Source organism: Stigmatopora argus, chromosome 5 (genome assembly GCF_051989625.1).
Source record: "Stigmatopora argus isolate UIUO_Sarg chromosome 5, RoL_Sarg_1.0, whole genome shotgun sequence".
Classification (NCBI taxonomy): Eukaryota; Metazoa; Chordata; class Actinopteri; order Syngnathiformes; family Syngnathidae; genus Stigmatopora; species Stigmatopora argus.
The window spans coordinates 726296-738128 of NC_135391.1; the positions used below are offsets into that span (position 1 = coordinate 726296).

At 45.7% G+C, this 11833-nt stretch overlaps 1 protein-coding gene across 1 annotated transcript in view; it reads left to right on the top strand.

Annotated features, from left to right (window-relative positions):
* The window catches only part of pebp4 (phosphatidylethanolamine binding protein 4), a 50173-nt gene extending 38340 nt beyond the window's left edge, over window positions 1-11833 (top strand). The window contains exons 5-7 of the mRNA XM_077600847.1: window positions 5766-5811; window positions 5979-6107; window positions 11649-11833. Coding sequence (XP_077456973.1) covers window positions 5766-5811; window positions 5979-6107; window positions 11649-11740 — 267 coding nt within the window. The 3' untranslated portion in view covers window positions 11741-11833. The remainder of the gene's footprint in view (window positions 1-5765; window positions 5812-5978; window positions 6108-11648) is intronic.

Consider the following 11833-nt stretch of genomic DNA (forward strand, 5'->3'; position numbering starts at 1 on the left):
TTTTTGAGCAACTTTTCAACTTTCATTCAGTCATACCTCTACTTACAAAATTAATGGCTTCGTAACTTGGATTTTTTTTGTAAGTAGAGCAGTACTTTATATGTAAATTCCCTCATTCGTTCCAACAACTAAACCCTTTAATATGATCAAAGTATCCCACTTTTGTATGAAAGATATAAGAAACAGACAAAAATAAAAGAAAATCATTTAAAGCAACTGACTCCCCCCGCCCATAGTTGGCTGAGATAGGCTCCGGCGCCCTCCGCCATCCGTGGACTTGTTGTCCAATTTCCCATTAATTGATTCCTTTTAATGAACGTGCGCCCGCGACAAATGTCGCCGCCTACGAAAGAATAGACTGACCTTGGACCAACTTGAGTGGTCAATTACACGCCTGTTGATCACTTTTAATTTCTTAATAATTACATCATTAACACCCTCCTCCTCCTCATTTCTTTGAGTCCTCCTCCCCCGTATCATAAACTTCCTCCATCCTCATTTCATTTGCCACCATTGTCACATACGCGCTCAACTTTTCAAATCTAGCCATTTAACAGTTGGCTTCAGTTTTGCTGAAGTTTGAACTTTTTGCACGGCAACACGCTCGTAACATAACATAAACAAATTTAATTGAACTTAGATGACGATGCAGACACCCTGAAAAATAAATTTCATCTAACCTTACACTAAACTTAATTGTAATTTTGTTTGACATTTTGCTACCTTTCTTCTCCCGGGTTGGCTTTATTGGCCCCGCCTCCACCCTGACTTTCGCATGCAACCTTCCTGCTTGTAGTTGTCGGCAGGTACAGGTCGGACTTTTTCCCCGATGGCAAGGGGTGGCTTTATTTTGGAGGTGGGCACATTGGCTTGACGGCGGGCCGCTTGCAGCCAGGATTCCCTCCGACGGAGTCATCTGGGAAGCCCCGCCCCCTCTCCGGCTCGGAGGCGCCGTTACCTTGGGAACTCGGGCTTCCCTCAGCTGCGCTAAAGTAGAGGCTCATTAGCGCAAGGCTGATTTTTTTGGCCTAACGGGGCAGCGCCCTCCAATCTGTTCTCCGAGGGTTACGTGACCCGACCGGCACGGCCATTTTGTCCACCGATGTTGACCGAAGTTGGAGTCCGCTTGGCCAGCGGACCGTTTGTCTTTCCCAGTCAGTTCATGACCGACGCCAAACGAGCACAAGTTGCATCAATGGCCATTCTTCACTTGAGGAGGAATTTAAACGAGAAATAGTATTGTTCAATCAAATTCAAAGTACACCGCTGCATAAAATTGTATCCTTGTTAAAATTAAGAGTTGTAAACACTAACTTTCCAAACATATTGACCTTTTTTTTTGCCTGAAACACACCCCAAAAAAGAATTGTTTTGGGTATGCCACTTTATATGATGCTAAGAGGTTGACTTACGACAGTAAAGCGGTTAGCACTGTTATCATTGTCGTCCACCATGGTCGCCTGTTTTTTCTTTCAATAATTCTCATTTTTTGGGCTTCATTTTTGGCACAGGAAACACACAACGGGTTTTTCCCGCTAAGAGCGAAGCCCGGCGCTACATATTTCCTCCTTTTGACTCATTCTCTGCCTTTCTTGCACTTCCCACGGCTAGTTTCTTCTTCGTTGGTACCGCGGTCCCTGAGCGAACTATCGGCCAAAAAGTACATTTTTGGAAATTACGAGCTCCCAGGTATGGCTCCGCCCTTATTTGAGGAGCAGGCCAGCTCCGCCCCTAGAGCAAAACTCCCTTGTCGTATTCGGCCTTAAAAGAAGTTAGCGGCCGTCGCCAGCGTCTCCAAAGCGTACGTCGACGGCGAGCTATCGATGGCCACCGGGCCCGCGCAAATGAATGAGCGGCGAAGACGAGGGAGGCGCCGTCTTCGCGAGCGCTTGGCTTGAGTGGAATTGGCGGGGTTGGCAGGAGGCGGGCTAGCGGTCCAGCCTCCGAAATAGAGCTGTGAACACCATCTGTCGCGCTCTCTCTCTCTCTCTCTCCCCGTCTGTTAGCCTGACTGCGAGTGAGCGAGCGAGCGAGAGAGAGAAAAACGCCGCGCTCCCTCCCGGCCACGCAAGAGACGGGCGATCGTGAGTGTGGGCGAGCGTGGGAGGCAGGGGAGGCGCTCACCCGCATGGGACCGAAAGAAAAAGGGTTGTCGGGCGAGAGAGGGTGTTGCGCCCACCCGTTCTGTCCATACTTTGGTCCAATTTGTCGTTTTGTTCGCCAACGGTGGTTTTCATGGCTAATGGGGGGCGTGGCAATGTGTATTGGATCCAAGATGGCGGCAGGTGGCAATATGTATTGGATCCAAGATGGCGGCAAGTGGCAATATGTATTGGATCCAAGATGGCGGCACGGCACGTGGCAATATGTATTGGATCCAAGATGGCGGCACGTACGGGTGCAGTGGCTCTTTGCTCTCCTGTGCAATATTTTAGAATGAACTTGCCTTGACTTTGTTTTTCAATTAATTATTTATGTTTTTATTGGGAAACGCACTTTGTGGATTAGCAACACTAATTTCGTTATACGCAGATGTTGTATAATGCCAATAAAGGCTTTTGACTGGTTTATATGGTCATACCTTGCATCCCGAAAGTTTGTCGATACACTCCCCCCAGGAATCCATATTTGTTATTATTTTTTTGGCTTCTGAACGAAAATCCCAAACTGGAACACCCCCAACAACAAAAAATGGAAAATAAAAACAGCTGTGACGCTTTATCGTGCATAATTATCGCTGACCCAAAATGCCCCGAAATGAACTCATTGGCTGTCATATATTGATTTAATTGCATTCCCATAGCCATTTTTTTTAATGAACGTCTACACTCAAATTAAGGTGAACTATTATTGTGTATGAAGACGCAATCAAAAAATGTCAGCCATGAATGAAGCTGCATCCGAACGTACCTCGTTGTTGCTTTAAATCTTTAGCCTAAAGTGCTAATGTAATTTTTAATAGGCCATCAGTCATTTTAATGATCTTATTTTGGGAATTTGACACTTTGTTCCTCCTACACGCAACGCACTGCAACTCAAGTATTCCCCGATGATTGCCAGGCAATATCGCTCTTTTTTTTTCCATTTTAAACCTATGCATACGACATTCATTGTTTTTAAAGCTATGAATCATAAATGGGACTTTTTCTTTTTTTATCGCCCCCAAAGTTATGTTTGTTTGGACTATGCTGAAAACTACTTTATTTTAGGTAGTTTTAATCCATTTAACGGATGTCTGATGCATGTGAATGCATTGTGACCTTTGACCCCTGATATATTGAAAGTACATTGTTGACATAGAAATTGTTCAAATGCTGTTTTTTTTTTTAGGTCTAGTAAAAACTAAATGATAAAATGTAAACATGATATGAAATGACATTCACTTTATTTATCGGAAAGAAAAAGCAGTAAACTGTTTAAACTGTTTCTTTTTCATCGGGCAAAAAATTCTCTCATTGCGGTAAAAAAGCAAAAATCACTAAATACTCTTATTTGATTTTTTGAAAAATTCTTGTGAAAAGCCAGAACTTTGTTAGTGCTTCTTTACATCTACGTTTTGATTAAAAAACAAAGAGGATCAACTAAAATATTCTCTTTTTTTATGATGAAAAAGTCAATATTCTCTTCTTTATTTTCAAAATGTTATTTTCACCCAGAAACACAAAACTTAAAAAAACAAGAAATATTCTTATTTTTCTGATTCAAATCGATAAAATTTCCTTTTAATTTTTTTTGCTTATTTTTAGAAAATGGAAGTACACAAACACCCATGAAAAGAGCCACGTGTGGCTCGCAAGCCATAGCTTCCCTTCCCCCTCTATAGTAATTTGACACGTCATGTCATTGACTTTGACACCCGCGGCGGCTCTCGATACCACTGGGACGTTTCCGTCAGAGGTTTTCAATCAACGGGTGGGTGGGCGCAACTTGGCGGCGGCGGCGGCGGGGGTCCCCCAGGTGGGCGGGCCTCGGCCTCTGGCCACTTGACGACATCCCGCGAGCGCCGCGTCGTGTCGTCCTCTCGTTGTCACCGCCTAAACGAGCGTGAGACTAAAATCGCCAGTGTTGGCGAGCCGTCGCCACGGCGACGGGCCGGCATCCTCCGGGCTCCGGGACGCCGCTTTTTTTGTTTCTGGCTGATCGGCGGATGAAATGATGAAAATTCGCCCCCGTAAAAAGGACTCTCGACAAATGTAACGCGTCGACAATAGCCGCGTGCGCTTGATATTTAGCGAGCAAAAAAAAAAAAAAAAAAGAAAGAAAAGCGGGCACAGGATTATCAACACAATGAATATGCCGCCTGGCGCAATAATTGATTTATATTTTTTGAATAATCCTTCGTAAATCTCCAATGAGCTCTAACAAAGAGCCAATAGAATGCGTCATTCATGAGTTATAGATTCATATTTTTGCAATTCTTTTTTGTATTTTTATTTTCTTGCAGATGCAGGTCTTGCGCAAGAACTGACCTCAATCTGGGCATAGCATCATGTCAATCTGACATGAAACGCCATAATACAAGACAATGTGGCCAATACGGTCATTGATTTCAAAATAGAGAACAGATAAAACAATTTATTTTGAGGTCGATGAATGAAATTCAAGAATAAAAAACGTGCCATTGCTCGCTCAGGGTGCAAATCCATTTGTACAATATCTCAGAAATGCCACGTGCGATGATTTTTTTTATAAAATATTTCCCTTTCAAAGTACAGACACTCCCCTACTTACGAACAAATTAGGTTCCGAGCGATTGTTCATAAGTTGAATTTGTTTGTAAGTTGCTCAGTGCTATATTTTGTATTATAATTTATGTTTCAGGCCTATATAAGTATATTGAAGGTTGATATAAGTGCATTTGTATGTTTAAGGCTTGTATAAGTAACACGCATTGGTTTGTACTGAAAAAAACATTTAATAACATGGAGAGAATACATACAGTACTGTATACATGCATTAGAGAGAGAGAGAGAGATTGACTAGAAACTGGCCGAAAGAAGCTATCTAATGACGATTGCAGTTTTTTTTCATCATAAATGATGCGGTAGCACTGTATGGCATCATTCAATTGATTTGCAAACTTTGTGCAACGTTCAATATTTGGGTCCTGCTGCTCCATCTTTCTGTTTATAAATGGTACTGACGGTCGAACCATTCAAGTTGTATTCCCGTGCAACGCACATCAAGCTTCGTTATTATTGCCACTCATTTCAAATGAAATGGCTTGCCTCTTCCTTGCACCTCCCTCACTAGAAGCCTTTCGCTTTTCACCAACCATATTGAATAATGGATGCACGAGATATTTAATGATAAAAATGAAAAAGGTTCTTTGCGCACTGGAGATACGTTCACGCACTTCCGCACTGCAACGAAGTGGGCAGAAGAAGGTGGATGCTGGGTGAGCTGAGCTCTTACAGCGCCAGGCGTCGGTATTAGCGGCGGAAAGAAGCACTACTCGGAAAATAATACAAAATCGAACTTACGAACATTTTTCGACATAAACACAATTTGCAGACATGTTCGTATGTACCGTTGTTCGTAACTCAAATGTTCGTAAGTAGGGGAGCGTCTGTACACCTTTCATTGTTTTGATCTTTGCCCCATAGGACACATTTCTCGTACTTTCTCAAATGGTCATTGAACTCATCTTGACCTTTCTGTATAAGTTTGAGCCATTTTTTTGCCTGTAAAATACCAGCGTTTTGATTTTAGATGATAAAAAAAGTCCTTGATTGACTGACGAGTGTGTTCTTTTCCTCTCACAGGGAAGTCAACTGAAGAATGGCACGTTGCAGGGGACCACCATCACCGGTAGGTCTTTTGGGATTATCTCCTCCACTCCTCTATTGCCTGGATTTGCGCATTTTCAGATTACACTTGCATCATCGCCATAATCGCATTTATCGTTTATGCGTGTGTGTGGCTGCAATGCGCTAATTGCTAATTCCCTTTGTGTTTTTTTTTCTTCTCCGCCACAGACTACGCGTCTCCCAGTCCGCCGCCGTCTTCTGGTCTCCACCGCTACCAGTTCCTCTTGTACGAACAGCAGCAGCCACCCACGGAGGAGGCGGAGTCGATGGGCCGGCACGTGAAGAAGTCCCGGCGAGGTAATGACTCCCAGAGGTCACGGCGCCGTTGCCCCCGCCGCCCTCATCTATCTTATCGGGCCTAATCAACGCGGCTGCCAGCTGCTTGTTGTTGAATCAGCGATAAACACTAAAACAAAAAAAAAGATCAAATTATAAATCGGTTTCCGCACGCTGAGAACAAGGGGTTCCAATGACATTTGGATTGGACACCTATCGCTGTCATTTAACTAAGATCTATTCAATTGATTGAGGAAGCGCTTAGCACGTCTGGGATTCGGGGTTCAATCCCCAGTTATCTTCCCGTGTGGTGTTTGTGGGTTTTCTCCGGGTACCCTGGGAACCCCCACGTAGCAAAACCATGCACGCTAGGCTTATTGTCTCATTGCGTGACCGGACGTTTTGTTGAAAGGCGTTTGGTCGAACGGGTTCGCATGCAATTAATAGATTTTAACATTGGGTGAATAGGGATTTAATGACTATTATTTAACATTGAGTGAATAGGGTTAGGGTTAAACAAATGAAAGTCTCGTGACTCAAACCTCGGGACTCGTGAACCCGGCGACCAAATGTCCGTTCTACCAAACGTCCGTTCTACCAAACGTCTTTCGACGAAACGTCCGAGTACCGTCTCGTTACGATTGGCAAGCAACCAATTAAGGGTGTTGCCAAAGTTGGCTGGGATAGGCTCCAGCGCCCTCTTGACCCTCGTGAGGATGAGCAATAGGGAAAATGAATGTTAATGTCTGAATGTTGATTTTTTAATTTATTTTTTGCCCTGCCCAAAGGTCACTTCCTGTTGCTTTTGACTCAGATCCCAATCTAATCATTCTTGAATTCCATTTAATATTGCCTACATTTTTTAAATATGTAGTCAAATCCTCGTTTCTATTAAATCTTTGAGAAGAAGCAAAAGTCTTGCTATGAATAGGAATATTTATGGAAAATAGGGCCGAGCGTAGATTTGTCCAATTTGTCCAGTTTTATAACTAATTGATTCCTTTTAAGGAGGAATCTTCACTGCCTTCAAAATAAAAGTGTGTAAGGGGAGACAGAAATGACCACGCGGGGTGCTCTTTGAGATCGCGGCCTGGTGGCTGGCTGGCGTCGAAGGCAAGAGCGCGGCGCCGTGATTAATGGGAAAGGCTGTGGGTTGGTGGGTTGGTGGGTGGCCGACTGGCGGACTGGCGGGATTCGTACGTGTAGCCGTAGATCTGCCCATTAGCGCACTACGCCGCACTGCAACATTGCAAATGGCTTCAATTACTGTGGAGTGTGCTGAGCTGGCAGCGTGGGCTCCACGAGGCGAGATGAGCAACGCCACGCGATGGCGGTGGCGGTGGCGGCGGCGGAGGAGGCGCCGTCATCCGCCATCAACGGGTCGGCGTTCTTTCTCATCCGGGGAAAACGGATCGGCGTCACTCCGGCCGTGGCTATCGGTCCGGGACACGACGCGACATCCGACGGAGGGTGGGCAGGCCCCTCCCCCGTGCCCCCCTCCCCCTTTCTAAGATGCGGCCCCAGATGAAAAGGAGAAGAAATTGGCAATCAAATTGAGTCAATGACTGGAAGTGGAAAATGATCATTAGGAGTCTCCCACCCACGGATAAACGCTTTGTAAATCGCATCAATGAACGTCGGGGGCCTGACAAATGCTCGCCGTATCGCGGCGAGATCGAGGGAGGGAGGGAGGAAGCCGGGCGATCAAAAAGGAAGGAAGGAAGGCTGGCAGGACAGGTAATAAATGCAGATCATTGAAATATATGTCAAGTGAAGGAATCCCCATTGTAATTTGAGGCCATTTTGTCTGACACTTGGTGGCCCCCGTCAGCCAAAATGTCATCTGGGTTCATCCTTGTTATTTTCGATGACTCCAAATACTTGATAGTTGCTCTCGCGGGGGTTCATTGAGAGGACCGGCCGTGACCACTTGACTCATCCATTTGGATGGCGTAATAACTGGGCCCATGGATGATTCAGCCCACAAAGGCCACATTCGAAGTGGAAGCCCCACTTGCTTCCTTCCCCTTTCTCACTCTTGTTTTTGTTTTGTTTTTTGCTGAAATGGACCTTTCGTCGGGCGACTTCGACGTCTTTTCCCTCCGCCGTAGCTGCGATTCGCATTTGCGGGCTAAAATGAGTCCGAGGCCGAGTGGTTAGGGCCCCCCCACGAAGACCGGAGTCGGGCACCCCTGCTCGTCTGCCGAGTACCGTGAACTGCGTCGCCACTTGACTTTGATTAGTGGAAACGAGGATGCACAAGTAGAGTAATCCCTCAATTAATGTGTCTTGACTTATCGAGAATTCGCTACTTCTCGATCCCCCCCCCCCCGCTATTAATTATTATTATTCATTATTAGGTCATAAAAATGTGAAAATCCACTCTTGCTACTAGGACTTAGCACTGAAGAAAAGTTAAAATAGGGGTGGCCTGACTTTTCAATGATCGCGGCCCTGTTTGGTCTACATCAGTGGTCCCAGGTTTTCGTTCCAACCGGTAAGAGGAAACCTTTCCACCAATCTGCTATCCGAGAAATGCAATCAGTGGATTGCAGTCAGGTGCTTCTTTTTTCAGCAGAAACCTCATTGGTTAAACTGTTTGTGTTGGATCGGTTGGAACAAAAACCTGCACCCACAGCGGCCCTCCAGGACCGGTTTGATGACCTCTGGTCTACATGAACCGCGATATTCGAGGGATTACTGTACTTTGAATGAGCTTCCCCTACTGCAGATAAGTCGGTCGTTTCCATTTGGACATTGTCACCGAGGGGACTGGCAGTGGGGGGGGGGGGGGGGGGGGAACAACACCTCCCGTAGCTTTAGGAAAGACAGAGGAGGAGGAAGAGGCCGAGCTGGCCTTCGTCTCCCCCCCTGGCCGGCTATCTGGCCTTTCCATGGGAGCGGCGGAAACGCCTGGCGTACACAGCGAACGCCTTTGCCTATTTTAAGGTCGCTCGTGCCAGCCGTGGCGATAGCGGGAGATAACCAACGTGGGCTTGGGCGTCCGTCTCGTTCCGCCCGTCTTCAAAGGCGTCGGAGGCCCGTACGGGACCGTAGACCTCCTTTCCACCGAGGCGCTACAAGTATCTTGTAGTTAATAGGAGAGACGGCACGGCGGTTAGCGCGTTGGAATCAACGTTCTGAGACATGGAAGATGGTTGTTATTGTAAATTGTATATACTCAGGGTAGTCAGTCCAGCAACCAAGTGGTTTGTGCATCTGCCTCGCAGTTCTGGGGTCGTGGGTTCAATCCCAGGTAGGTTTTTACTGTGTGGAGCTTACATGTTCACGTTGAGATGCCTGCTCGGGTTTTCCCCAGCCGGGTGCAGTAATTCCTCAAATGGAGACCAAACATGGCCGCCATAATTGAAAAATTGCAAAGTTGAGTCACCCCTGTTAGAACTACTATTTTTATTTTCTTCAGTGCTGAGTTTTAGTAAGAGTGGCTTCCGATTGAGTTTCAGCGTGGATTATCACATTTTTATGAACTTAAAAATATATATGTGTATATATATATATATATATATATATATATATATATATATATATATATATGTATATGTATATGTATATGTATATATATATATATATATATATATATATATATATATATATATATATATATATATATATGTATGTATATGTATATATATGTATATATTTTTTAAATAATTAATAGCATAAAAAAGTGAAGTCGTGATAATTGAGAAAAGACTACTCTGCTTTCCTCCCATCTGCTAAAAACATGCTAGGCTAATAGTACCTTAGCTATTAGTAATCAGTTGTTTGTCTCCTTGTGCCCTCCGATTGGCTGTCCACTGAATCATGGTGTTACCCTCGCTGTCCGCTGGGATAGGCTCCAGCACCCCCCGACCTGTTTTAATACAATATCAATTCTCTGAACATGGATTGGATCCAAAGTGAGCGTCCTATTTTGACATAAAGCAATCCCAGATCCAAATCATAATTTGGAGTTTTTGGTAAAAACAGACTAAAGATGGCGGAAATTGTCTTCCCGGCTGATAATGGACTCTCAGGAGTTTGGAATCGGACCCGCCCACCCCAAATGGGAACGGCGCTATCCGTCCAATGAGTCTTTGTTTCCCAGATGGCTTTTGCCATCCGGGCGGATGCGAAGCGAAGCGAAGCGCCACTCCCTGATGTTCAAAACAGCCGCAAGCGAAGCGAGAGGTGCTGCCTGCGCGCTAGCAATTCTCCAGTCTTGCCTCGGCGTTCGGATCCTTGGACGGCGTTCTGAAAGATTCTTTCCCGATGTCGTCCAGCTGTTTTTTGAATTCCTCCAAATGGAACTCGCCAAATGTCAGTCCGTCCTTTCCCGGACCGCCTCGCTATGTTCGAACAGCAATGTAGCGGTTTCTCTTCGTCTTTCAAAAGCCCGCCAGGTCGCCGTTGGTGGAATTCATAGCGTGAATTTTTTTGTCTTTTTTGGGGGGGTCTGTCCTGGTAAAAAAGGGAAACTGCTGGGAATTTTAGGTTGTCCAAAATTTGAAGCCGTGATACTGTCGCAGCAGCCGGATGGGCGTCTGGTGTTTATTTAAAAGGAGAGAGAGAGAAAAAAATCATGAATCATTCCACCTCCATCATTACAGCAGCATGTTTTATTTTGTGCGCGTGACTCACGGCGGCTCGCTCGGGCCTCGCCGTCGACGCGCTCCATTCGCAACACGTCCGTGGCCTCGCCGTTCTCCACATTCCCCACATCGGACGCGCTCAATACGTTTCTCCGCTATGGGATCGGCCCACGGACAGTCCCCATTTTCCCAACCGTGCCACGGGTAGACCCGTTGTAGTTAAATATTTTGATCCAAGTGCCCTGTTTCATCCACTTGAAACAGTAAATCCTCTTTACGCGTGACCGGATGATTCGCCTAAAGACGTTTCGCCGACAGACGTTTGACAGACGGACAGGTCGCCGAATGGACGTTCCGCCGAACGGAGGTTTCGCCGAAACGGGATTCGCGCGCTCGCCCCGCCCCCGGATCGTGTGTGATCAGCGAAAACAGCGTTTAATGATTAAATACAAATACTAGTATTTGTATTTAATCATTAAACGCTGTTTTTGTCTGATTAAATACAAATCCTAGTGTTTTTATTTAATCATTAAACGCTGTTTTCGGCTGGATTTGTCCGAATTTGAGAGCATTTTGAGCCGTTTGGCGAATGGACGTATATAGACGTTTTTTTGCCATCATCGCAACATTTTACCGAGGAATTCACTTCCCTGGGCTCGGTTCTAATGTCCAAAGAGCTCCAGTATTTGTAATTAATCATTAAATGTTGTTTTAGGATGGATTTGACCCGATTGCTGTCATTTCACGGCTCGGTTCTGCTACATCTGCCCGCCCAAGAGTGCTTATTCCCGGGCTATCCGGGGGTGGGGCCAGCGCGCCAATCCCGTTTCGGCGAAACCCCCGTTCGGCGGAACGTCCATTCGGTGACCTGTCCGTCTGTCAAACGTCCGTCGGCGAAACATCTTTAGGCCAATCATCCGAGTACCCTCTTTACGATGGTGAAAATGTTGTTTTTGTGTGTGTCCGTTAGGTCAGTGGGACCTGATGGCCTTTGTCGACAGATTCCTTCTGGGAGATCCTGTGGCGCGAGTCCAGTTTCTCACCGCAAACCACCAAGACTGAAACCAAATCGGCCAGAGTCCGATTAGCGGTGGTTGCGTCGACTTTGCGTTGTAGCGCTATTTGACAAGATTAAATATCTACGCTCCCCCTAGA